The 27,017-nt window shown below is 39.5% G+C and overlaps 2 protein-coding genes across 4 annotated transcripts in view; one reads left to right on the top strand and one right to left on the bottom strand.

The window, feature by feature from the left end:
* MFSD14A (major facilitator superfamily domain containing 14A) overlaps nt 1-10,521 on the top strand; it is a 28,373-nt gene extending 17,852 nt beyond the window's left edge. For both annotated transcript variants that reach the window (XM_054981353.1, XM_054981354.1), the window contains exons 5-12: nt 846-960; nt 1,300-1,518; nt 1,795-1,908; nt 2,257-2,328; nt 5,985-6,097; nt 6,654-6,751; nt 8,477-8,640; nt 9,036-10,521. In XM_054981353.1, the coding sequence (XP_054837328.1) occupies nt 846-960; nt 1,300-1,518; nt 1,795-1,908; nt 2,257-2,328; nt 5,985-6,097; nt 6,654-6,751; nt 8,477-8,640; nt 9,036-9,242 (1,102 nt within the window). In that variant the 3' untranslated portion in view covers nt 9,243-10,521. The remainder of the gene's footprint in view (nt 1-845; nt 961-1,299; nt 1,519-1,794; nt 1,909-2,256; nt 2,329-5,984; nt 6,098-6,653; nt 6,752-8,476; nt 8,641-9,035) is intronic.
* A 2,576-nt stretch (nt 10,522-13,097) lies between these two features.
* SASS6 (SAS-6 centriolar assembly protein) overlaps nt 13,098-27,017 on the bottom strand; it is a 29,066-nt gene continuing 15,146 nt past the window's right edge. The window contains exons 5-17 of one of the 2 annotated variants that reach the window (XM_054979887.1): nt 26,807-26,978; nt 26,359-26,436; nt 25,859-25,978; nt 25,563-25,754; nt 25,112-25,306; nt 20,901-20,990; nt 20,635-20,814; nt 20,162-20,243; nt 19,508-19,629; nt 18,839-18,964; nt 17,452-17,546; nt 14,754-14,848; nt 13,098-14,657 (exon numbers count right to left, since the gene is read on the bottom strand). In XM_054979887.1, the coding sequence (XP_054835862.1) occupies nt 14,569-14,657; nt 14,754-14,848; nt 17,452-17,546; nt 18,839-18,964; nt 19,508-19,629; nt 20,162-20,243; nt 20,635-20,814; nt 20,901-20,990; nt 25,112-25,306; nt 25,563-25,754; nt 25,859-25,978; nt 26,359-26,436; nt 26,807-26,978 (1,636 nt within the window). In that variant the 3' untranslated portion in view covers nt 13,098-14,568. Of the gene's footprint in view, nt 14,658-14,745; nt 14,849-17,451; nt 17,547-18,838; nt 18,965-19,507; nt 19,630-20,161; nt 20,244-20,634; nt 20,815-20,900; nt 20,991-25,111; nt 25,307-25,562; nt 25,755-25,858; nt 25,979-26,358; nt 26,437-26,806; nt 26,979-27,017 lie in introns of both variants that reach the window. The other variant, XM_054979888.1, reaches the window with a different exon arrangement.

The raw sequence follows: 27,017 nt of genomic DNA, 5'->3' as shown, positions 1-27,017 counted from the left end.
AGTCAAAACTCCCTTCTTTAGATATAGGCTGCATCTGGAAGCTCTCTGTGTCTGAAGAAGGGGGCTTTGACTGTCAAAAGCTTACACCCTTGATAAATACTTCAAAACCGAATTATACAAGGGGGCTTTTTGGCTTAGTCAGGAAGTGATTTCAAAAAAGATGCATTAGAAAAGGGATAGGGGCTATAGACTATACTACTACGTACTGTTCATTACTGTAAGTATGATCCTACTGGGTAGTTTCTGCATTGTTTAATATGTCAAGTTTAGAATTGCTTCTGTTCTGTTTCAGCTTGTTTTCAAATCTGTGCAACCCCTATGCAGTGTTTATTGCATATCCTATTCAAATCTCTGAAAACCCTATATGCATACCCTATTACATTGCTTATTGAATGTCCCTGTTTTTTACTGTATTGACTTATACTGTGTAATCTGCCTTGAGTCCCAGTGGGAAAAGTAGACTATAAATAATGTAAATTAATGTAAATAAAAATGCAAGAAAATTAAAATATTGTTGGTCTCTAAGGTGCCACTTGACTTAAACCCATTTATGAGATTGTCCCACTTCATCCATGCAACAAAACTGTGATTGGTTAGCTTGAAAGACAGCGGTCACTTAAGGCTTGTGAGCTTCATGGCTGAATTCTTGAAGGATTTTTGGAGAGAATTGTTTTAATTATATCCACATAGAAGGAATGGCATTTTGTTTTACAATGTTAATTAAGGATGCCTATGTAAGATTAAAAATGACAGACTCTTTGGACAAGCAGACTTCAGTCTGAGCGAATGCTTGAACGGTTCACTAATCAAATACCTTTAGTCCTGAGTCTGTCTTTTGTTCCTAGGTGGTACTTTGCTGTTATCTCTGTCTCTGGAGTCTTTGCTGTGACCTTCTCCGTGGTGTTTGCTTATGTAGCTGATATAACCCAAGAACATGAAAGAAGCATGGCATATGGCTTGGTATGTCTATAGAGCTTCTGTACATTTTAAACACAATAGTCATCAGTAATTAGTGTTTCTTTTAATATGTTGTAGCCTGTTGTATAGAACATGTGTCTAATTTGAGTTTTTTTCTGTTACTGAAATTAATGCTCTAAAATTATATTTTTACCACCTTTCTAACAAACTAGATGGACCACTAGTCTGATCCAGCAGAGCTACTCTTATGTTTGAAGCTGTGCTACAGAAATGGAAACTGTGCAGTAACTTTGTCCTCTTCTGATAAAAAGACTGGATCCTTAAGATTGTGGATGTATTTGGGATCTTTGCTGAAAGTTATTTTCTTTGACTTGTTTGTAGGTCTCGGCAACTTTTGCTGCAAGCCTAGTCACCAGCCCTGCCATTGGTGCCTACCTCGGTCGAGTATATGGAGACAGCCTGGTGGTGGTCCTAGCTACAGCGATTGCATTGTTGGATATTTGTTTTATCCTTGTGGCTGTACCTGAATCATTGCCAGAAAAGATGAGACCTGCATCATGGGGAGCACCCATTTCTTGGGAACAGGCTGACCCATTTGCGGTACTGTATTTAATTGTTTGATACAGGCTTTGGCCTGACTTTTAAAAGTGAGTTTTTATTAATACATATCAGTGTCTTTATAGAAACTGCTAAATGATAAAATATCTGTTATTCTAGTTAAGAGTGTTAAAGAAGTATATATAACTTTTGTATATAGAACTTTCTGTGCTTCATTTTTATTAATTGTCCAGTATATATTCTAGTACTAGTGAAGAGTGAAAGTTCTATTATATGCAGTCATATTTTGTGACAGGCATCTTTCTTTCCTTTCCTTAGTCGTTAAAGAAAGTAGGTCAAGATTCCATCGTGCTGCTTATCTGCATAACAGTCTTTCTCTCCTACCTCCCTGAGGCAGGCCAGTATTCCAGCTTCTTCTTGTACCTCAGACAAGTAAGTATTTCCTAACTGTTTTGATTAATTTAATTTACAGAAATGAGGGATGATTAGCTAGATTTGAGTTCCTGATAAGATTCAGTTTTTCCTTGTCTTGTTAAGCCCCAGACTGTTGTGTCTGAAGGGAATGAACTACTTGCATGGAATCATTAGCATTCCTTACAAGTTAATTTATTTCTTATTGAAGAAATGAGAATACTCAGCATTGATGTTGTTCAAAAAATTGTTAGAAAATGTTGGTTAAGTCAGCTAGCTAAAATGTTTAGTTACTTATGTGTGTTGATCTTGATTTAGCATGTTCACATACAATTAAAATAAAATGACCAAATAATCTTTCTCATCTAGATGATGAGCTTTTCACCAGAAAGTGTTGCAGCATTTATAGCAGTCCTTGGGATTCTCTCCATTGTTGCACAAGTAAGTATACAACTGACCGTCGTGCATCTGTTGCTGAGATTCTGTCAGTGGAATCCTTGCAAGAGAGGGCTGCCTGTTCATCACTAGTGAACAAAAGGCATCTGTGCATCTGAAACCTTGAATATTCTGTGTGCTCCACACATTTAATTTGTACATAAATAATACATACTTTTTTTTAACAAATCAACCACTATTAATGTTTCTATATGCTGATGACTTAGTTCTTCTCAGTTGAACTCCAATTGGCCTGAATAAACTTGTAAATGATTTTTAAACCTTCTGTGCCCAAGAGTCACTGGCAATAAATTTTGTCAAAACAAAGATCTTGAGATTCTCTAAGTCAAGACACTTGAAGGAACATCCCTATCAAATGTTTGGAGAAACCATAGAAGAAGTTAAGACGGTTCAAATATCTTGGTGTGATGTTTAATTATGATTTGACCTGGAACTCCCACATAAAATCCTGCCATAGGGAAGACCCAAATGACATTAACTATTCTTAAGACATTTTTTTACACCAAAGGAGGTCAACTTATCCCAGCTCTTGTTAATGCTATATAAAGCTATCATTCTTCCCAAATTGCTCTATGCTGCCCCAATTTGGGTCAATGGACCGCTGGATCCACTCGATAAGCTCCAGCAAACCTTCTTTCATAAGATACTTCCTCTTCCTCCTAGTATGCCTTCAGCTGTTGTGCAACTCGAACTCGGACTCCCTCAAATTTCAACATTAGCATGGTTCCATGCCATTAAGTTCAGATTGTCACTCCATGAATCTAATTCTTTACCATCTCTATTGTAACTGGTAATAGCGGATTCTTGGTTCAAAACTTGGTTAGCCCAATCGACTCAAAGCTTGCTATATTAAACCCAAGCTTGATTCAGAGGACTTGACTAAAAAAATCCTTGCCGGATGTAAGAAACCAATTATTTAAAAAGGACTGGGCTACATGAAAATCCAGAGCTGATCGTAAATGCTCCCCAATTTATTTTCATCTATCCTATCAGAAAATTTTGAACCGGCTAAATATTTTCTCAACAGTTCCAAAATATTGGTGTTCTTTTATGTCACTCGGATGCAATGCGTTACCTTCCGCTGAGATGAAGGGTTGTTTTGTAAAATCCCCCCTGAGAAGCACTATTGTATCCATTGTATGGATCAAGTTGATTCAGCTGCCCATATCCTTTTTAACTGCCCCTGCTACAATTTACTTCGCAAACAATATATTACTCCCTGGACTGACCATCTACAGAATATTTCTGAATAACAAAAACTAAAGATCTTGCTGTGAGGCAGGATAAGAAAATGCTCATGTGATCTAGCCATATTTATCCATGGAGTCATAAATTATTTATAAAATACTTGACATATGGCTTGTGGCCTGTTAAGTTACAGAGAAAGGAAAGGAATATTCTGTGCATATTTTAGGACGTTGGTTCTTAAACTGTGGCTTGTGGAAGTAAATCAGTTTTTCTTCTGCACTTCAGTGCAGTAATACACAGGATGAAATACAGGAGTTGCTTTTGCTATTTAGATCATAGACATTGTTTTGTGCTTTTTGTGTGTCACTGGGACAAAATACAAGGTTAAATCTTCCATTATGGTTGTTTTGAAACTCTTCCCTGTACAGACTGTTATATGCTTTCTTGTGCAAGTGAGGAGTGATATGACACAGTTGTGCAAAATTATTCATGATATAGAGAAGGGGAATAGAGAGAATGTCCAAATAGTAGAGCTTGGGATCACCTGTAAAAGACATTGACAGTAGATTCAGGGCAGACAAAAGGGAAGTATTATTTCATACAGTGGGTCATTGACTTGTGGAACTCAATATCACAAGATGTGTTGATGGATTTTAAAAAAGAGTAGAACAGAGTTAAGGAGGATAGTTCTATTGCTAGCTATTAGTCATGATAGCCAAATGGGATCACCATGTTTAGAAGCAGAATGCTTCTGATTGTCAGATGCTGGGGAGTAGTCAGCAGGTGAAGGGTGTTGCCAGAGGAACCTGCTTCTGGTCTTTTACTGAATTGCCTTGTTCCTTTGTAACCTGCTTTCTGCAATATGGTATGCCATGCCCTAGCCAGTTTTTTCCACTGTAATTCTATTCTACTGCATTGTTTATTTGAAGTCTTGTGCTGTTTGATTTTTTTTTTTATAATCTGCCTTGAGTCTTATTGGGAAAAGTGGACTGTAAATGAAGCAAATAAATTTGGCTGACCATTACTGGAAGAGGGATTCAGACTAGATTCAGACTAGATGGCTAGCTAGTGTAGTTAGAATGTTGGACTGGGATCTGGGAGATCCAAGTTCAAATCCTCACTCTGCCATAGAAGCTTGCTAGGTGAATTTGGGCCATTTGTGCACAGTCAGTCTAAACTACCTCACAGGATTGTTGTGAAGATCAAATGGAGAGAGGAATGATGTAAGGCTGTTTGGGTCCCAATTGGAGAGAAAGGCAGAGTGTAACTGAAATAAATAAATAGTCTGATCCAGCATGGCTGCTATTATGTTCTTATGGGACGTGATTAGAAATGATAATGTAGATGCTCCGTAGATGGTATGAAGCATTTGTACATTAGGAAATCTTACCCAGTACCATTCCAGTGTTACAGCTGCCATGGAAAATCCGGCCTAAAAGAACTGTCTTCCAAACTGTCTTTTATCTTACAGATGTTTCAGTGGCATGCCTAATAATGCTTTGCCCTTCCCTTCACCCTATGCATTCAGTTATTTTGTTGGAGAATTTGATATAATTTGTTCAGAGTACTGATGGCATTGAGGTTCAGTTTTGGAAATGGCAGCTGTAGCATATGGCAGACTAGAACAATGGTCTGCAGTAGAGGAAAGTTTTAAGAACTGCTACCAGCTTTTATGTTTGACTGTTTTTTTGCATTCTGGGACTAAAAATAGTTGATCATTGGGAGAGTAGGTATGTGGGAGGGGAGGTATTCTAAGTTTGAGTTTTTCTTGTCCTACTCCTCAGCCCCTGTGAGGAGAATGGGGCTGAGTGAATATACAGACATACTGTAGATCCAGTGGAAAATTTGTGTTGATGGAAGAGGAAGACATTTGTCAATTTCCCCCCTCATGCTGTTCTGGGGGGGGGGGGGCACCTGTCCTCCAGGAGTAGCATTTTGGAGGGCATTTTAGGCCACAGCAGGAGTGGGAAGGCAAGGAAGTCTTGCTCCTCTGGCAGATATCCCTGCTGTCAGCAGAGTTTTACTGCAAGATTCAAGCCAATACTTTGTTGTCCATTGCCATCATTTAGCTTTGAAGATAAGACACTGTACTCAGTGGGACTGTCTCCCTAGTAGATGTGTTTAGACTTGCACCCTTAGATTTTAAACCCACTGTAATAAATATATAGGTCTTTGTTCATTTCGACTAGAGAAGAAAAGTGGGAAAAATACACTCATGGCAGAATTAACCAACAGTACTTAAATCTGAAACAGAGTGGAGCCTTTTCCTGAACTTTTTATAATAGATTGTCCCAAGTCTTTTTTTTGTAAGTATACTAAAAAACCAGATTTACATTGTTCATTAAGAACTAGCCACACATTTCAGTAGATAATCGCTCTCTGTGTCCTAATTATTTGCAGTAGTCAAATCTAAAATATTGTCAACTAAAATATTGGCATTTTTCTCCCCACAGACAATAGTTCTGAGTTTACTTATGAGATCAATTGGAAACAAAAACACCATTCTTCTGGGACTGGGATTTCAAATATTACAGCTTGCATGGTATGGCTTTGGCTCTGAACCTTGGTAAGTAATTTTTCAGCATATTGCTTTTTTAATATTGTTGCATTTTGGATGCACTCTGTGCTTAAAATAAATACAAAATATTCCTCAGTATTGCATGTATCATAGATAAATGTGTTGCCCTCTTTCATGGTATTGGAACTTCTGAGTAAAACTGTCTTGGCTGCAGTTAGTGATTCTTGTTATATGATTTCTTTGTAGCTGAACTTTTAATAGACACAGTTATGACTGCGATGACAATCCTTGACGGTATTGAACTGTCATTCTCTGAATTGTTCTTATAGACCTGAAATCTTGTGTTCAGGCTGCTTTACTACTGTGTTCTGCTTTGTTTGCCCTTTGAAATTGGCTAAGAACAGAGCTATGAAAGCAGTCCTACTGATCTTCAGTTTGTGCTTTATGAGAAAAAACAAAACATACATGTTCTTGGAGTAATGAATGCCTATCTGGACTATTAGGGAAGCTCAAGCTGAAAAATTAACCTAAAACTCTTGAAACTGTAAGAGGTAGTTATAAATAGGAGCTTGATATGGTTACTCTTACCAGTTGTGCTTTTCAGGATGATGTGGGCAGCAGGGGCTGTTGCAGCCATGTCAAGCATCACGTTCCCAGCCGTTAGTGCTCTGGTTTCACGAACGGCGGATGCTGATCAACAGGGTAGGTGTTTGAAATGATCCGTCTTTGTTTCATAATGTGGGCTTCTCAGTGAAAAATTCTTCTCTCTCTAGTAGAAGCGGGCACAGACCAGGAAAAACTGTCTGTTTCATAGACCATGGACCACGAACTTTTCACAGACCCGCCCCTGTTCACAGACCAGTTCATCAGTCTATGGTCCATCACTTCTAGGGGCCCTGGGATGGCCCCCTACACACTCAGAGATGTCAAACTCACAGGGAGTCTTCAGCAGGCTCTCCTTCAGCCACCTTCCAAGTTTGGTGAAGATTAGGTTTCGGATGTCCGAGTTACAACACCCAGCATCTGTCCCCAGGAGAGTTCTATTAGATATAATAGGAGCCGCAAATGCCAATTGACTGGCATTGGCTCCATTCAGATACATTGCAGCACCAAAAAGTTGCAATGAAAACTTGGAATGGAGTTAGAGAACCTTCCTCTGAGAACGGAAAGTGCTCTGCAGAGGCGCGGTTCTCTGTAATTTCTGTACTAGCTTCGATGCACAGAGGGGAATGACAGTCCCTGGGAGCAATTAAACTGCTCTGGGGCTGGAATGACAGCCACCAGAGTGGAATGACCGTCTCTGGGAACAGATCAAAGGGAGTGGGTAAAAGTCGGATCTAGATTATTTTAAATGGATCCTCATTAATTCATATGATTTTTATATTGAAACAAAACAAAAAGGCCCTCGTATTATAGATCATATCCTAGTCTACAGACAGCACCAAAACAATCATGCACCCACTGATTCATGGCAATGCCACGGCACAAAAACATGCTTCAAAAGCTCAGATCCTCATGAATCCTCTTGATTTTTACATGGGGCCACCCCAAATCCACCACACAATCCCATATCATGTCTACTGCCACAAATTGCACCCAAAAAACCATGCTCTCACCACTTTTTTGCACCACCATGGTGCAAAAAATTGCTTCAAAACCATGGATCCTCATGGTTATATATATATATATATATAAAAAGCGTTCTCTGAGTCCTCACAGGCTTGTGGAACAGAAGCAGCCAGAATCTCAAGCAGAAACTTCAAATACCTCCCTCTGTGACAGAAAAATCCACCCTACAGTTTCTCCTTGTCTTATTGCCTGCTGGAAACTGAAACCACTTGCCTGAGAGATGGGGGGGGGGGGAATTTACTCTTTTTGCTCTTATAGAGAAGAATGGGAGCTCTCTGTTTGACAGCCAGAGAAGGTCTGTGGACGTCCCCTCCGTTGCCTAGGGAATTGATTGCTCAGAACTGGAATGTCTGGTTTCACGGACCGACGGAGCAGCCCAAAAGTCATCACATCCATGAAAAACGTGCATCCCACGACCTGCCTGTTCGTGAACGCCGAACTGGGCCAGTCCATGTCAAATTTTGGTCCATTTTTTTGGTCTGTGCCCACCTCTAGTCCTTAATATTGGAGATGTTGCCACACTGGGTCTTGACAGATGTCAGTACTTATGCTGCCTTGGTGAGCAGAGGAGCTGAACCTAATGTATTCTTTAGCATCAACAGAGAACTGTATTTTACAAAAATGTTCATTACTTTGAAAACAAATCAGACTGATTGGCAGTTTGTAGACTGTTGTGAGATGGCAGTTTTCAAACAAGGCAGTAAAAAATGTTGAACATGATGTATTTTTTTAATATGACCCCAGTGTAGAAAAGCAAGTGTTTGCCTGTAAAGATGACTTCTGAATATTGTTTTCTAGGTGTTGTCCAAGGGATGATAACAGGAATTAGAGGACTCTGTAATGGCTTAGGACCAGCACTTTATGGTTTTATATTCTACATTTTCCATGTGGAACTGAATGAAATTCCAGAGACTCAAAATGACCTTGCAGATAATGTGGCCGTGCAACACCATTCGCAGCAGGTATTACCTAGTTTCAAGGGAACAATAGTGTATGGAAGTGCTTTTTTTCTAATACTGGTTAACTAGATTAACCTGTCATCTTGGTGTACTTTAAGATTTGGAAAAATTCTGCGGTTTAAAGTAAGATACGGTACACTTAGAGGCAAGTTAAACAATGTGTTGTGTGAGTTTAGTGGCTGAGAGTCAGTGCTTTCTATTCTCAGTCCAGTACAAAGGTGGAAATGAACTGATATATCTTCGCCTTTCTCACAAACCCCATGTCTGGGTTTTTATGCCTTCTACTAATGTCTAACATTAGATAATCTAGAGAACATGCATTAGGTAAGTGAACAAAGCTTATGCTGTGTGTGTGTGTGTGTGTTAAGCCTATTTTGTTTTTGTTTTTCTCTTTACAGAATGCCATCATTCCTGGTCCTCCTTTCTTATTTGGAGCCTGCTCTGTATTACTGGCTCTGCTTGTTGCCTTGTTTATTCCTGAACACACCAACTTAAATATTCGATCTGGCAACTGGAAAAAGCACTGTGGCGGCCACGGCCATCCACACAGTCCACAGGCCCCTGGGGAGGCCAAAGAACCTTTGTTGCAGGACACCAATGTATGACAGCAAAATTCAAGGACTCTTAGAGCACACTTCTTATTTTTATTCTTTTTCACCTTCGGTTCTGGATGCACATTCCATTTCCATCAAAAGTGACATTTCTTAAGAGGGTCTTAAGAAATTTTCTTTGCATGAAAATTTTAAGAACCACAACCAGGAAGTGGAAAATTCTCCAAAGAAGTTAAGATTTAAATTATTTGATTCTTTCAAACTCTATGTAGGACTCTTGCCATAAAGTCCCTCAGTAAATATTAAATCTTTATATCTTGATTTTGAAAGTATATATCTCTATATCTATATATTCAAGGTATCAGCATGTGTTCCTGCATCAGTTTCCTGAAGGTGTTGAGCTTTATTCTCTTCATGCTGGTCTCAATGAGGCGTACGAGCAGGATTTGAGGACCCATCTATTTTAACTGAAAATCTTGGGTTAGAAGAATTCAAAGCCTTAATGTAGATGCACTTGACTAAGGTGGTGAACTGGGTTGACCCTGGACTTTCAAATCAGTGTCTGGCAGGTTTTGTTTTGAGTTTTTACTAACACAATCATGTGTTCAACACACATCCTGAGCAGTACACACTCTTTTAAGTGCATTACTAATTCTTTCTGTTCTTTGAACTAAATATACTATCCATTTGTAGTACTTAAAGTGGGTGGTATGAGCCTCTAAGATTTTGGTATTGGCTCCAAAACTCTTTACCTTCCTAACTAGAATTTGATACCACTATGCTTTGGATGTTTTGCATAAGGACCTCAAAACTTGAATACAAACTCAACTCTTAAGCGGATGTCAATGTGCTCCATGCAGGATTGCCACTTCAGTTGTTAGACAGGATCACTGGAGACCAAAGTGTAGACCCTAGAATAAGTGGCAGTTGATCTGCCTTTTCTTGCTTACTGACTTGTGACATATGATGGGTGAGAGAGAACTGGCAGATAGTTCTGTCTAGTAGCAGCAATGGCAATCCTTGCTCTATAGTGGCCTTCTAGGACTGTCACAAGTAACACGTCACACAGCCAAGGGTTAGTCCTGTAGTTCCAGGACCACAGTACAGGAGAGAGCTTTATACAATTACTGATGTGAATTTCTCTAGAAGTGTATATTTTTGTGTCCAGTTGTATTATTTAAATGTTCCTTTGTATAAAATGTGTATAAAGTATTGTATAATTCAAAATGTTTTCATCTTGTGCTGTGGCTGTTTAAGCTTTTTTAACTTCCACCACAGTTGACTAAAAGCTGGCCAATATGTAAATACATTGTTAATAAAGTTGAATATTTTAGTGATTTTTCACAGTTCTTTACAACATTGCTGTATATGAGCAGATTTATAGATATGAATTTATAGCTTTCTTTGTACTAATTTAATTTTTACTTGTTCCTGCTACTTGTGTGTTCTGTATTTCTAATCAGGTCAAGCAAAAATAGACATCAGTACAATCTGAAAAACTGGTTTGGAAAAATGTGTTATGGGTTTATGCACTATATGGTCTCTTCTAAAGCAGAAATCAGCAGTTGTGTAAGAAAGTATGTTACATACATACACGTGTATTCATCCCCCATAGCAAGTGTTAAATAAAACAGTTAATAAGTTAACTGCTCAAGACAGTTTACAATCCGTTTTTAGGAACTTTAAAGCAATTCACAGGATCTAAAAACTGTTTTCCAAGCAGCAGTGATGATCCCTTAACAAGCCTGTTGGTGTGGAACTCTAAAACTGCCACGATCACTTTCAAGCCCTGGAGGAGGCATAGCAACAGTTGTAGCAAACCATGCTTCAGATAAGAGCCCTTTGAAAGATCTGTTGTTCAGTTCAAATGCTGGGTGCGGCAGCTTGGGGGAGCCCAAGCTTGTTAAAAGCTTTCTAGGTCAAAATTAGCACTTGTATTAGGCTTGGAAACAAAATGGAAGCTGGTATAGATATAACACTAGCTTAACATGATAACATACTTTGTAAACCACTCTGAGTGGGCATTAAGTTGTCCTGAAGGGCGGTATATAAATCGAATATTATTATTATCGGGTCATTTCGTAGAAAAAGAGCTAGAACTCATTAGCATGCGCCACGCCTCTTGCCATCGCCGGAAGTGTCGTTAGCATAACTGATTTGCATCTGCCACACCCCCTGACATCACCTATCCTGGCTGTTTTGGACCCAATCCTGGCCATTCAGGGCTGAAACTGGGCCCAAAAGGAAATAGTAAGAGTCATAGTTTGCAGTTCATGGTGGCTGGTGGTGAGGTCTTCTTCAGGAACCTGCAGAATTGGACTTCTTGGTCCAATTAGCTTGAAACTTGAGGTCTCTTTAGTGGATAGGTAGCATAAGCTCTGCTGCAATTTTGGTGTCATTTTGGGTGAAACCTACTGCAGCCCTCCTAAAAAAGTCCTTCACAGGGAATAATGACATACCTGTATGATGGAAGAGGATGGGGGGGGGGCGGTTATGCAATGGAAAACTTTGTGAAAGGAAACAAACCAGGGCAAGGGAGGATGGCAAATGCAGTTTTCAACAGAAAGGTAAAATTTATTCACAGTCACTGTATGAGTAGGAAAATGAAGTGAATAGAGTTTTTCAAGGTTGAGGGACAGCTGGAGTTCTCCTGCCGCTTGAGGGCATATTAGGAATCGGGAGAAGCGTGGCTACATAAAGGGGCACCTACCTTTGGGGGCGTCTGTAAAACTGAGCTCCCTTTGTTTGATCTGCTTGAAACTTTAGTGGGTCTTTAGAGGGGGGGCTGTGTTCTGTGGAAATTTGATGCCATTATGTTTATGAACAGCTGCCCCAGACCCTTGTATACGTTCCCCATTGAAAATAATGGTCCTGAATTCTGGAACCACATGGATTTGACTCACAAACCAGTAGTGTTCTACCTTAAAATAAGCGATACTGGTTTAAAAAAAAACCCCTTCCTTGAACCCCATATCTGAAATGACAATTTTTTTCTTGGTACACACCCTTAATAGCTACTGCGATTTGTACTTCCACACTGTCTTCAAGAGGAGCATCATGCACAGTGCATTACAAATCTAGATGTTTAACAATATATATTTATTGTTGCACATATTTTTTCCAGGAACAAGCCAAGCAAAGGAACAAGCCTCTCTTGATACAAGGAGTTTCAGGCAACTTCTACCATTTGTTTGGCCAGAGACAATGTAGAATCCAGAAGTGCCCCTAAGCTGAATACCTGGTTTTTCAGGGAGAATGGAACCCTTATCCTATTATTACCTTTTTGTCGCTGCACAAAGAACCTGTCATTTCTAGTTAAAGTTATTAAATCTAGTTTCACTGAATCCAGACATTTGTTTAGCACTTCAACCACCTCCTTTGATTTTGATAGAAAATAGTGACGTCATATTAAATTGTTCCATCTAGGAATGGCTGATGTTACTCATCTATCGCCTGCATTACCTTCCCTCCAAACTGGAGATTAGATACTTGTCTGATTATTCTAAAGACACTTTAATACAACCAATACTGTGTGAATTAAGGCAGTGCAGTCTATGTAGCAAGTGCAGGTATATAGTCATTCAACTTTGTGCTACATTTTTTGGTTTCCCAAGCTAGGACTCTTATAAGTTAGGGGAAAGGCTTAGTAATGATACAAAAGTTAAGGAATAAATTAGGCCTACTGATTCAGAAGTAGTGCTACAATAGGAAGAAAATTAGGAACTGTAGCTTTATCAGATACAAAATTGATCTTATTAGATATGCATGTCTATATACTGGGTTCCTGTGCTCTTGCAAGAGCTAGCAAATGTTCTGTTAATGACAAACCATTTATTAAATTCTTCAGCCTTTTTAGTAAACAAATGCTTTTTCTTACTATTTCAATACAGACAATTCACTCTACCACTATTAGTCAGGAAATCCATTTTATTTGAAAACTTACAATGAGACCATTTATACAGAGATGAACACTGCATTCTGATTATAAACAAATGTACAAATTTTACACTGCAAATATTACACTGCAAAGAATGATTCAACTCCCAAACTATTTCAATTGTATTTACAACTTGTAAATTACTGAATCACAGCTGTCAAAAAAATGTAACACACATCAAATCGAATTACAATATTAGTACAACCCAATTATCCCAAAAGACTGGAATATAAATATCTAAAATTTCTACATTTTGGCTATTCATTTCAATGGGACTTGTATGCATGTTGTTCCTGAGAGAAGGCACGCCAGTTTTATAAAGTGGATAGTGGCATGATTGAAAATAGCCTTAAGCTTCTAAATGTTTTACAACTACTGTAATTCTAATGTTAAAAACTAAACATGTTTGAAAAGCAGCAGTAGAATTACAGTTTCCAGCTGTTTCAACTGAAATGCTAGACAGTAGCTTGACATGACTGGTTCAGTAATATCATAATGTACCCTCAAATATTACAATAGAAAGTTTTCCAAATAGAAAAAAGTAATTTATTTTCAGTGTACTGTAAAAATTAAATGCTATAAACATCTGTATTAGTATTCTGCAGGATGGAGCTAAACTTAACTTTAGCAGTACATAAAAAGCATGTCAGAAAAACTGGCAAAAAATCTAGAATGCATACTGTATGGTCAGGCCTCAGCTCAGTGATGCCCAAGTAATGCATGCTATAGACTGATGAGAAACAGCTAGAAGTTGCTTATTTTGATGTTGAACTGGAAAGAAGTTCTACCCGCTAACATCAGACTCCTGGCATCACTGAAATGCCAAATCACACATTAACTGGATGATCCACTAAAATGGATGGCCAAGCTACATCCATCCTTCTATAAGTATTCCTTAGATATTCTGCCTTCAGTTAAGCAAGTACTGTAAACTACCTACAAGCTTCAACATATCTACAATATTTTTGTGATTCGATGTTATGTAAACAGTGCCACTTAAAGAACTAATCACAAACTTTCAAGTTGAACTTCCACAGGGTTACTATGTGGTGGTACCATTTACACAATCTCCAAACCCACAAAAATACTGGCCGTTCTCCTAAACTTGTAAGTAAATCTTTTAAAATCAGCAAGAATGCATTAGCTTTGGAAGATAAACAGAAAATCCTTACTGATTGGTGTCCCTTTGATAATGGATGTTCAAAATATTTTTCTGTACTGCTGGCCTGGTCAATTAGTAAATAACCAGTTTCAACCAACAGCATTAGAAATCTTCGTGGGGAAGGTTATACTGTCCATATAAAATACGATACTTAAAAACATTAGAATTCACCTGGAAAGTTGATACTTCATTCAATATTCCTTTTAAAATAGTATACAAATGATAACCATATAATCCACAATTGCTGATAAACATATTGCCCATCATCAGTATACTGTCTGCTATCCAGGAAAATATGCAGAAGCTATAGAAGGTAGTGTAGATTTGGATGGTATGTGTGTCTTCTTCAATGTTGATGACTTCAGATGCTCTGCTCACAAAGAAAATGTGTCTCATATTAATATCATTAAAAGATCTTAGGAGAAATTTGAACATTTCAATTAAATGCATATTCTTACTTTCGTACCAGCATTGTGAAATGCATTTTGGCTGAGCCCACGCAAAGGAATGCTGTCCTCCCGTTTCTTCAGATACTTGGCTTCCAGTCCTAAGTTTTCACCACTAGTCAGAGGAAGCACAGATGTAGTAAACATGATGAGTTTCAGTATGCCTACCTAAAAGCTTCAAGGCTCATTAACTTGAAATGTACACAAAATTTTCAAATAGCACATTTCAAGGCTTCTATTATAAATCTCTACGTCCTTTAGCAAAGAAATGATTTCCCAAACACAAATTACAATGACAGGTAACTTTTAAATTATCTTAGAGCAGGAGTCCTGAGTGTGCTGCCCAAGGCCGCTATGGCGCCCGCTGACACCTTTCCTGGTGCCCACCAAGTATTTTTAGAAAGCTGGTGAATCCAGCAGGGCTTCTGAATAGCTGTGCAGAATAAAATACTGTTTCAGAGCCAAGCTACAAGAGACGAATTACATGAGGAGAAACATGTGAAGGGAGTCGACATGTTAGCTGGGAAGCTGAGTTTTAAAAGAGATTAGAAGACTTTGTTAATTTCCCCTCTCTACAGAGCCAGGGAGATGGCTGCTCAGAGGATGTGTTAATTTCCTCTTTGCCTCTGGAAGGCTCTGTCAGTTTCACCCCCCCTTCTAAGAGGCTAAGAGGAAATAAACCTGAGCAGCCATCTGTAGAGAAAGGAAATTGACAAAGCATTCTGATCTCTTTTAAAACTCAGCTTCCCCTCTAACATTGCGACTCCCTTTACGTGTGCCTCCTCATGTAATTTGTCTCTTGTAGCTTAGCTCTCAGTTGTAGCTGCCGCCACAGTGTTGGTTTTATTTTCTGTCACTCCTCTTTCTAGTGTATTTTTAGATTACCTTTCCTTTTAGTGGAAGCCAGTGTAAGGCACTGCCATTAGTAGAATGGATCCATAGGTCAATCCATCATATGTCCTACCTCATTCGCAAAGCTCTTATCAGTGCACACCAGGTCTATAGGTTTTATGGCCACTTAGTAAGACTAGCGAACCAAAACACGGTGATAGGCATCTAATTTTAGAATCACATCTTCACCCAAAAAAACCTGACGGCACATTTTTCTGCAAATTTTGGAGGGGGCAACATTTTCATGTAAAGCTGCATCAATTCCTTCTATAACAGAGGCTCTGTCTAGAATACAGCTTTTCCAAATAGAAAAGTTCTTCAGACCAAGACAGCTGGCAACAAGATTGTAAGGCAATAATAACACAAGAACAATGGTCCCACATCTGGACATCTTCTCTATTAAAATCTCATGAAATAAATGTTAGATTACAGACTTTCAAAATCATTACGAGGTGGTATTACACACCCAAAAAACTTTCAAAGATCACATTGTCCTATTCTCCTCTTTGCTGGAAAAAATGCGGTGAAGATGGTTCATATGTGCACTGCTGGTGGGAGTGTTGTAGTGTCAAAAAAATTTGGAGAGACATTTTAGAACAAATAGAACATATAACTTCATATAAAATCCCACTAGATCCACAACTAATATTTCTAGATCTTTGGCCAGCAGTTCAGATTCCAAATATGCACCAACATATCAAGTCTCTTGAATGCAGCGAAGTCACTGCTAGCACTCAATTGGAACAAACACACCCCTCCATCAGTAACACAATGTTATTCCCAGGTCTGGGATCAGTTTATAGTTGAAAAAATTACTGAAAGTATCCAGTGTTCAAATTCATCTAATAAAAAAAATTTCTATGAAAAATGGACGCCCTTTTTCGAATTTATTGATAAAAATGACATGCAGCCTTCAAGTTTCTTATATCAAACTATTTTAGAAGAATGATGTTTTATATACATGTTTACTACTTATAGTAGTAAAGCTTTTCCAGAACAAGAGTTACCTACTTGTAATGATATAATTTGCCAAAATCTGTGTTCAACATTTTGTATCAGTTAACCTCATGTTATCAAATGTTATCATTATATGTATAAGGATGTTTTATTTAATTAATAAAGTCTGTTTGAATTGAAAAGAAAAGTTCTTCGGGTAACATAATTAAAAGTCCATGAAGACAATATTGCTCTCGTTCACCCAAGTAAAACATCTCCGTGAATCCAGCTTATACAGATCACTGCAATACTGGAATCTGAATGCATAGAACTAACTCTGCATGTCAAGACATTTTTTGGTTTACTTCTCACACAAGCAGCGACCCTTGATTCTATCTCAACACACTCCAAAACTTGTGTGAGCAACATGGAATATGAAACAATGACTACTAAAATCTCAAAGTCTGCACAGAGATCCCTAGATTTCAATCAGATGGCTCTGGACACTGATTTACTACTTTATACTGGATAAGATACCTTCCCCACATAAAAGAATCTAATTAAGGAGATTGAACATAGACATAAATCAATTAATGGATGTTTTATCCATCAAATTCACGAAGTTCCAAGCATGAGAATGGATCATTAACTCTCTAAAAGCACTGCTGCTATTGTTACTTTGTATTTGGGAAAAAATATTCAATTAATAAAGCTGTCAAACAATAGAACTGACTAACAAATACAATTGTAAAGATATCAATATTTGAGTTCAGACTTGCTGAGTGTACCCCAACAATTACGTCCAGTTTAAACCAAGAATATGAGTACAGTGAAACTTATTTAACAGCAACAAGAAGAACAATAATCCAAAAGTTTAACTAAAACACTCACTTTTCTTTATTTGTTGAATGACTCGTCACAACATTAAGTCCTGGCTGCGTTTCTGAACATTGGTGTGTTTCTGAAAGCGGCATATTGAAATGAACCTGTAGTGACAGTATACATTTCACATTATTTTGGAAGTATGCTTTGGTCATACATTAACCAACCCTGAAGAGATTCATCCTAAATACAGTGTTAACAAATTGATGCCTTGAAGGCAGAGTGGAGTAATTTAAACAGTTTTTTAAAAAATCATCAAGAGACCAATTTAAATCAAGTTTCCCAATTGTACTTCACATATGTGCTGAACCACTGCATGGTAATTGCTTGATGTCATCATTACAACATTCAAATTTCCCAAATAGAGGCCCCATGCAGGGCAAATCAAACTTTTCTCATGCAGCCTACTTGCTTCTTTGCATGAAAATATTCTATTCGTATCCAAGGACATATCCAAATATTCTATTCATATCCATCTCTTTTCCTCACACTTCAGCATTAATAATACCTCCCTGCATCTCATGTTAAGAGAAAAAGGGAATTATCTCCTTAACTTGAATAACAACTATAGCATATGGTATGCTAATTACTGAGTATGTTCAGTAGTATGAGCATACTGAGTATGCTCAGTATATACGGGTACGCTAACTGCTGAAGGTGTAGCAACTCGGAGTGTGCAACAAAAAAAAAAAGATTCAAGTTTTCCACTTCAGAATTTCCAAAGCGGGAAAAAGAGTCAGAAATAAGTGATTTCTGAAGCAGCAAGCAGCTTCTGAAATTGCTTATTAACCTGCTTCGGTATGCTCCATAAAGATTCAGAGCACACCAACCAACTTTCCACCCCGCCACTTATTTCACCTGATGGAAGGGGGATGAGGGGTTCCCTCCTCCCCCTCCCCCTCCCATCTGGTGAGGGGGAAGAGGAGATTCCCTCCTCCCTCTCCCATCGGGTGAAATAAGCACTGGGGCGGTAAGTTTACCCCGCAGCTAGCTTCAGCTGGCCAGCAGGGGAGACCCCTCCTCCTCCGGTCAGCTGGAGCCAGTCATGGGGTTTGAAAGCACCCCTTTCCAACCTGAAGCTTTCCGAAGCAATCCAAATTGCTTTGGAAAGCTGCGATTCAGTATTTCCAAATCAGGCCAGTAATGCTGGGCCCAATTTGGGAATCCTGAATCTTTCTGATTAGGGCCAATTTGGGCTTTTTTTCCAAATCAGAATCCTGAACTGCACACCAATAGCAAACCTAAAACTGGTTTGAAAAGACTGAAAAGAATGTAAAGTTGAGTATTAAAAGATTTACAGTGAAATCCTAAGCAGAGTTACTCCAGTCTGACCCCATTAAAGTCAATGGGCTTAGACTGAGTAACTCTGCTTAGGATTTCACGGTTAGATGCTTACCTTTGCTCCAGAAGCTTGCTGGTTGGCACTTTTGACAGATGCTGTATCTGGGAAACTTTGAAAAGCTAGCAACGGGGAAATAGGATAGCTGAGTCCTGAGTTCAGAAAAGGGATTCTGCTGTTAATCTGTTGAGCAGAATGAAACTTATAAAGCCAAACCAGGGACAGAACAAATGCAATTCCTGAAGTTTATTTATGCCTTTTTCCCCTCTAAACCCAAGCCCACTGGAGATTCATTAACAAGTATTTATCACATATATAGAACTTCATAAGCAGAGTCTTGGACCATCTTTATTCAGTTTGTTTTCATTTGCTTAAGGCCTTCCTCCTTGCGATGAGATTGGGAGTAGATCTCAGGCCACACACTTCCTATCCATTTTGAGCATATGCAGAAGATTACCATTTATAAGCTCAGCAAGAAAAAGCCCCAAGTTCACTCCCAACTGTCACCGTACATATAGAAAAGTATAATCTAAACAGGGCCCATTCATTTAGGATATATATGCAAAATATCCTTTACTGCAGCCCAATCCTATGCCTCTTTTCTAAGAATCAGGCCCCACTGACTTCGGTAGGATTTGTTCCTGAACAACAGGACTGCAGTATTCTGATCACAATCTGCCATGTTTACAAACATACTAACAGTTGTTAAAAAGGTAATGACTTTACCATATTGTGAGGTGAAATGCCAATTCTTGCAGTGGTATTACTAGGAGGAGATGATGTTCCTAACACTTCTTGCTTCTTTGTCATCTGAATTTCATTCAGCTGCTTGTTTAGCCATGTGATAACTACACAAAGAAATATCAGACAAGCATTTTGCTTTTCAGTTCCTTTTATCACTATTTCAAATCTAAATTGTAATTGAGAATCTGCTTGGGAATCCATATGAGAAGGATCTGTTTTCCAATATATTGAATTAAAGACTAACAAGCTTAAAATTATGGCTGCCTAGCAGAGTTCTCACCCCATTAGCCTTACATACTAGGGATGAACATATCACACACCAAATCCTTCATAAATTGTTTGTTATAAGGAGAGCCCAGTGAACGACTTGAAAAGCAAAGAAGGAAACCACAGCAATCTATTATCACTACTGTCAAAATCTGTGGCAAAAAAGAGGAAGAAATAAGAATGACATCTAATAGTGTGCCAAGTGATCTAAAACTACACATAAGCAAAAGAGAAAAAATTTCAGAAAGTATAAATAAGCAGAGAATGCCCAGTACCAAGGTAATCTTTCAGATGGTCAGCTTGATTAGAAATGTTCAGAAGAATCTATAGGATACCACATACACTGGCCACTAGATCTTATACAGTTACCATTTTCATTTGTTTTGAGAAGATGCTTGCTTTCTTCCAGCTTCTGTACAGTGGTTTCCAATTGTTCCTGCAGCTTACAGACCTGAAATGTTTCCACATTAATGGTCCATATTAATTACCCAAACAAATAGGATGTCACACTCAACAGTATATTCTGTGTTGAAATGTCACCATCACTAAAGCCAAATATAATCTTTCTTATGTATCAAATGAAATGCTTTTGGAAACAAATATAAACACTGCTTGATGTACCTACTGAGAATACAAGTATAACACACTGGATTATACAAACCCGCTCTGCTTATGGTAGAGTTTCCTCTGATGCAAGGAGCCTCTGCCAAAGGCAAACCCTGCTATTTGTGGAACAGATCCATAGGGTCTAGCCTGCAAACTGTATTTATACAAACCATTTCAAGCATAAATCCAAGAAATCTATTTAAGCACTTCCTAGATATCTCTGAACTTTAAGTTACCTCTTGCTCTTTTTCTCGAAGAGAACTTTCTGCCTCATGCAGTTCTTTTTGCTCCTTCTGCAGTTTTTCTTCTCTTTCAGCCAAGAGTTTTTCTTGCTGAATTGTTACTGTATTTTTTAGCTTCAATTTATTCATTAGAGTTTTTACGTCTCCTTGTAGTTTCTTTATAATTTCATTAGCCTAAAAAACAAGATCATACTTTAGAATTTTAAGACTGCATGAAATCAAAGACTCATCACCATGGGCAAATGTATGTTTGAACAAACCTTAAGGAGTTCAGCTGATAATGACTTCAATGTTGCTTCTAACTTTTCTACTTGAATTTGCTTCTTTTCTGTATTTTCTTCTAGGATTGCCTTTTAAAAAAAAAAGGAAGAAGCCTCATATTAAAGGAGCTTCCGTTTGCACAGAAAGAAATAGTGTAGGCCTATGTCTCATATGGATCAATCATTTTCAAAATATACAAAAAACACTGGTTTACAGTTCCATTCTGAAATCTGAAATGTTAGCAAATCATTGAAAACTGTCCTCTCCTAAAAATATTTATTTATTATTTATTTATTTATTTGATGTATACCCTGCCCTCCCCACAGATGGGCTCAGGGTGGCTAACAACCTTAAAAAATACATTAAAATCACAAACACAAAAAATCAATAATATTTTTTTAAAAATCATTAAAATAGTCCAGGAGCAGGCTATTTAAACAAATATTGGGAGTCCGTATATGGGCATAGCAGGTGACCGAGGGCAGCCCCAGAAGAAGTGGTGGTCTTAGATGGAAGAAGGAGGACACCTGCTGGCACTCAGCTGAAGGCCTGGCGGAACATTTCCATTTTACAGGCCCTGTGAAACTGTAACAGGTCCCACAGGGCCTGGATCTCCAGCGGGAATGCATTTCACCAGGCCAGGGCCAGGGCAGAAAAAGCCCTGGCCCTGATTGAGGCCAGATGGATGTCCTTCGGGCCGGAAACCACCAGGAGTTGCTTGTCTGCAGAGCGCAACACCCTGCAGGGGACGTAATAGAAGAGGTGGTCCCACAGGTATACAGGTCCCAGTCCGTGAAGGGCTTTAAACACCAAGGTTAACACCTTGAACCAGATCCGGAACTCCGGAACGCTTGGATTGGCGTTCCGGTAAGGACGCATGCCGCTGCATTCTGGACCAAATGCAAAATAGGTGGCTGTACCTGTAATAAACTGGGAGGAAAAAAGGGGGGCAAAACCCTACAGGATACAAAAAATGATTCTTTATATAATATTTTCAAAATTCCAAAAGTGCAATGTGCTCATAACACTTCATACAGTGTCTTCAAAGTTTCAAAAATGCAACGTGCTCATAACACTCCATACATGATTCAATACATATTACATAAACAATCTTACAGGGTAGGATGAATTGAAAATGATACCATTTAGATAACCAGTTCATGAAATATTTTCCGGGAGAGAATAGCTTACATAGGCTTGAGTCTTTGTTTGAAGTCAGTTTATCCTTCTATGTTGTCATAACTTGAAGTAGAAATATCTTAGTTGTTGTTTCATTCCAGCATGGTGCAGATGTAATTGCCAGTGAGGAAACAATCGCTGGGGGGTGCTTCCTCCTGGGACAGCACACCCTAGAACGCTCTCCCCTGGAACGCTCTCAATCTCTCAATCTGAGGCCGGCTGCGAACAGATTTCACGCCTGCTTCTTCAGGAGCTTCTGTTTATAACCACCAAGTAAAAGTAAGCACCAGCCATACATTCATTCATCCCGGTGTGGGCAGCAGTGTCCTTTACACGCACCTTGCACCTTGCGTGTAAAGGACACTGCCGCCCACACCGGGTTATGGGTCTCCAAAATAGTCTCCAAAAGCCTCACAGCTTATTATCGAATTTACATTTTTATTTATCCCATGTGTGAGGGACGTTAAAGACCGAATCACTCTAGAAAGTTGTGCTGGACAAGAACTAGCGGACGCAATGGAAGCTGCACAGTAGCCTCTCTTTGCAGCTTTCACTGCCATCTCATAGGCCTTCATAAACGTCCTATAAGATGTTCTTGTCACTGAGTCGCCGCCACACTCGCTCTAGCCGTCTCAGCTTCCGTTTCATTTGTCGTAGCTCATCAGTATACCAAGGAGCTACCCTAGTTCGGAGGCAGAGAGGGTGACGGGGAGCGATCTCGTCGATAGCTTCAGAGAGACGGGCATTCCAATCCTCTATCAGCTCATCCAATGAGCTACCAGGGGGCACTGGATCCCGCAGAGTGTTCTGGAATTCAACTGCATCTATTTGACTCCACGGGCGAGCATAAATCAGCTCGTCGCCTAAGCAGCGGGGTGGGGGGGTTGTCATGGTTCCCAGACAAGCCTCAGGACGAGGTGGTCTGACCATGGCACTGCTATAGGTTCATCCAGATCCACCTGTATCCCCACCCCAAAGATCAAATCCAGCGTGTGTCATGCTCGATGTGTGGGCGTTGATACAAACTGGGAGAGTCCTAATGCCGCCATGGAGGCTATCAGGTCCATGGCCCGTGAGTAGCATCATCGGCATGGACACTGAAGTCCCCCAAGATCAGAAGCCTGGGGTACTCCAAGGACCAGCCAGCCACCGCCTCCAACAGGCCAGGCATAACATCTGCTGGTACGCTGGGTGATCAGTACACCAGACAGATGGCTATACTCCCCTCGGCATCCCACACCAGGCCCACACAATCAATGCCGGCAATCTTTGGCATGGGGAGCAGCCTGATGGAGAAAGACTCTCGAATGAGCACCGCCACCCCACCCCACCCCCGGCCACTGTCCCGTGACTGGTGAAGGACCGAGAAACCTGGGGGGACCAGCTCTTTCAGGCTGACATTTCACCTTCCCATACCCAGGTCTCGGTCACGCACACCAGGTCTACCTCTTCCATCGCAAAATATTGCTGAAGGGTTGTGGTCTTGTTATTAATGGACCTGGCGTTGCGCAGCAGCAGTGATGGGAGAGGACATTGAGCCCTAGCCCCGCTACCAGCATCCCTTGGGATGGGGCAAAGGTTGGAAGGAACCCGAGCATAACCATATCTCTGGCTTCTTCCCTTATAATACCTAGCCCCACCGCCATACCTCCCTCGTCCCATAACCACTGGGATCCCCAACCTCATATAGTGTACCTATTCACTACAATCATACTAATAGCCAAGTGCCCCGCCCCATGGATACTTAATCCTGCTATTTGGGGGCATTTGGCTACAAAGCAGATGCTTCTGCAACCTTAGGGAACACCCCAGGGTTGCAGAAAAATATAATTTTTTTAAAAAAAACATTTGGGGGGGGGTTAAACCCCACCAAAACCAAGATTATGATCATACTTGTGCAGACAATTACTTCCACTACCACGGGGAGACACTGCAGCTGCAGTAAGCCTGGCTTGGGGGAAATATCACTGCCACTGCCTCTGTTGAGAGGAAGCCTGGGTGGTGCTAGGATAGATGCCCTTTCAGCAGCAAAATTCCCCTTCACCGCCATGGGGCAGGGCCAAATGCTGCAGTCTCCACAGCCACAGTTGAAGTGGCAAACATGTAGTACACAAGACGCCTGGACAGAACACACAGGGAATCTCTACCATCATCATCCCAATGGCAAAGCTATGCTCAACTGGAATAGGGGACAAACGCTGCTGCTATCCTTGAGCCTAGGGGGAGGCCCACGGGGGGTGAACATGCCTACTACTGCCTTCTATGAAACAGAGAACATGGAGTGGCAGGAAAGGGTGAAGACATTACTGCTGCCAACATGGAGTCCACTGGGCAGTGAATCTGTGGGTGGGTAGGGGGAGCTGCTGCTAACCCACAAGTGTGGGGGAGAAACAGAGCTGCCATTACTGAGACAATGAAGCATCAGGAGACAGCCAAAGATGCAACAAGACAGAGGGGAGTAAAAATGTGGCAACAAAAACAAAGCAGGGGTCTGTCTGAGCAGAGAAGAGCAGCAGCTGCAACAACACCAAGACTGGGTGGAAGAAGCTGCTGCCATTGTGATGACAGCAAAGCTGAACCTGATGGTTGGTGGGGTGGGAGGAAACCTAGTGTGGCTTCCTGCAATCTCCCCTTTGATTTATGCAGACCCCCCCTTGTAATCATTAAAGATTAATCAAAACATAGGCAGTGCAGTATGCTTGGAATTTCTAAACTTGACTACAGTCCAGAGATCCATCCAGTTAGTTCTTTCTGCCCAGAATCAATTTGAACGTGTGCTTCTCAAAATTACTGTGACTCAGAATTGCTTTATGCTTTGGGTAAATTGCTTTTGAAATTTGAGAGGAATTGCAAAAGTAAACTGAACTACAGTTCAAATCAGAAGAGTCAAGCTGCACAGGGCACATGCAAATCCTAAAAGATGCCAGCAGTTGATCTTGGGAGACTGCTCGTGTTCTTTAACTCATTTTTTCCAATAGTTAAGCTCTTTTATTGCTTTACTTCAAGCTAAGCAAATTAAGAGATTAAGAACCTTTTGCTCTTGAGTTGCATCCAGTACTTCTTTTGTCCTAATAACAAGCTGGTCCTTGTCTTTGATCTCCTGTTCCAAAACAGCAACTCGTGTCTGCAGTTGATTAACTTGCTTCTCCTTTTCATGGCATTCAGCATCTAAAGTAGCATTCTCTCGACGCAGTGCAAGAACTTCCTGCTTTGTTCTCTGACACTCCTAGCATGTTAGAGAAATACTTTTAAAATACTCTTAGCAAAAAAAAGAGTTAGTAATAATTATTTATGCAATGTTTTTAAAAAGTATAGTATTATGAAAAGTAATACAAATAGGAGTTTAAAACAGAATGTCTAATCTACAATACTGAATTATCATAATTTGGAATATTAGCTACATTTTCAATAGAGGCTGTAGGCATAATTAACTCTGTGCTAATATAGATACATATAAATCTCAGTAAATGAATGATTCATACGTCTTCTATGGCTGACAGTTTTGCTTTAAGTTCTCTGATGGCAGAATCGCCTTTATATCTCCTTTCTGTTAGATCCTTATTGGTAATTTCCAGTTCCTTCAGCTTATTTTGCAACTGCTGGATTGTTTTCTGATGTAAGCTTTCAAGTTCCTTCTTCTGTTGCTCGTACTGCTGTTGATACTGTGCTTGCATCTGCAGTGCAAAACAATTCAGATAGAAAAAAACCAAGCACTTTAAAGAAGTACTGCATTTGATGGTTTCCACTAGATGTATATAGCCTTTTTTAAAAAACACACCTGTAAAGACTTCTCCTTCTCATTCGTCAATTCCTGAGTATGCCTGTTGCTTAGCGATGCTGTATTTGATGTCCATTCATTTCTTAATTTCTCCAATTCCCTGCTCTTTTCTGACAAGTTCTGAAAAAATAAAGTGTTGGTTGGTAGATTCTCAAGGAGGTGAAAAGTCTTCATTTAATACATATTTGCATAAATACTGATAATGGACAGGGTTTGCTGTTATTGAGAAGATATCTCAAAACAGAAACTGTTCTATAAGACCATTTTCCAACTTTGCACCTGCCTCCTGGAAAAATCATAGAAGTGCCTATATCTAATGAAGTAGGTTTTTGACTACAAGAAAGCTGTTAATCTTGAAGATGCTACGAGACTCAGAAAGCTCTTTGAAAGCATCAAAATGTCTAGATAGGGATGCAAAGAACAAGAGCAAAGCAGCTATTAATTTTCCTGGAGGCAGAAGCAATGTTGGGAAATGGCCCACATTGAAATGTTGCTATTACCTGCTGGGTATAATTGAGCTGTCGAGTAAGATCCTCTTCTGTCTTTCTAAGTCTTTGTTCCAGCTGTAGTTTTTCTTTCTATGAACAATTGATAATTTGGAAGTTAATGCAAATCGATTCTAGTTTTGGAAAATCATTTATACCATTATTTTGCATATTAGATACAAACACACATTCCCAGTACACCAGTTTCAGAAGCTGGGTTAGTTAAGTTCCGGGCTCCCGTGTCTTTCCATCATTTTGAAAAATGTGCTGGCACCTAGTCAATTCTAAAAGCATGAACAACTTGGCCAGAGATTATCTTACCATTCTCCTATCTTTAAAAGGGAAATCTAAAGCACAATATCAGCAAAAGATGCAGTGGGGAAGCCTGCAACTTTAAATTTTAATTTCTCATTTAAATAAATGATCAACAACAGTCATTATGCAGTTCAAATCCTCATCTTACCTTAACACATTTCAAACAGGTTGCCAAAAACTTCTTGATATCTGTATCACTTCCTGGTAAGAATTTTAGCGATAAATGAGTAAGATGTTTAAATGGGTTTGTCTCTATCACATTTAAAAAAGAAGGGGTGTGATCAAGATGGGATCCTGATGAAACCAACTGCAGCAGAAATCTGAAAAAAATGAAACAATGTATTACAAAATGAACTAGC

This window comes from Eublepharis macularius, chromosome 5 (assembly GCF_028583425.1).
Source record: "Eublepharis macularius isolate TG4126 chromosome 5, MPM_Emac_v1.0, whole genome shotgun sequence".
NCBI classification, from domain to species: Eukaryota; Metazoa; Chordata; class Lepidosauria; order Squamata; family Eublepharidae; genus Eublepharis; species Eublepharis macularius.
The sequence above is the reverse complement of the archived record's forward strand: the minus strand, read 5'-3'. Positions and strand labels throughout refer to the sequence as shown.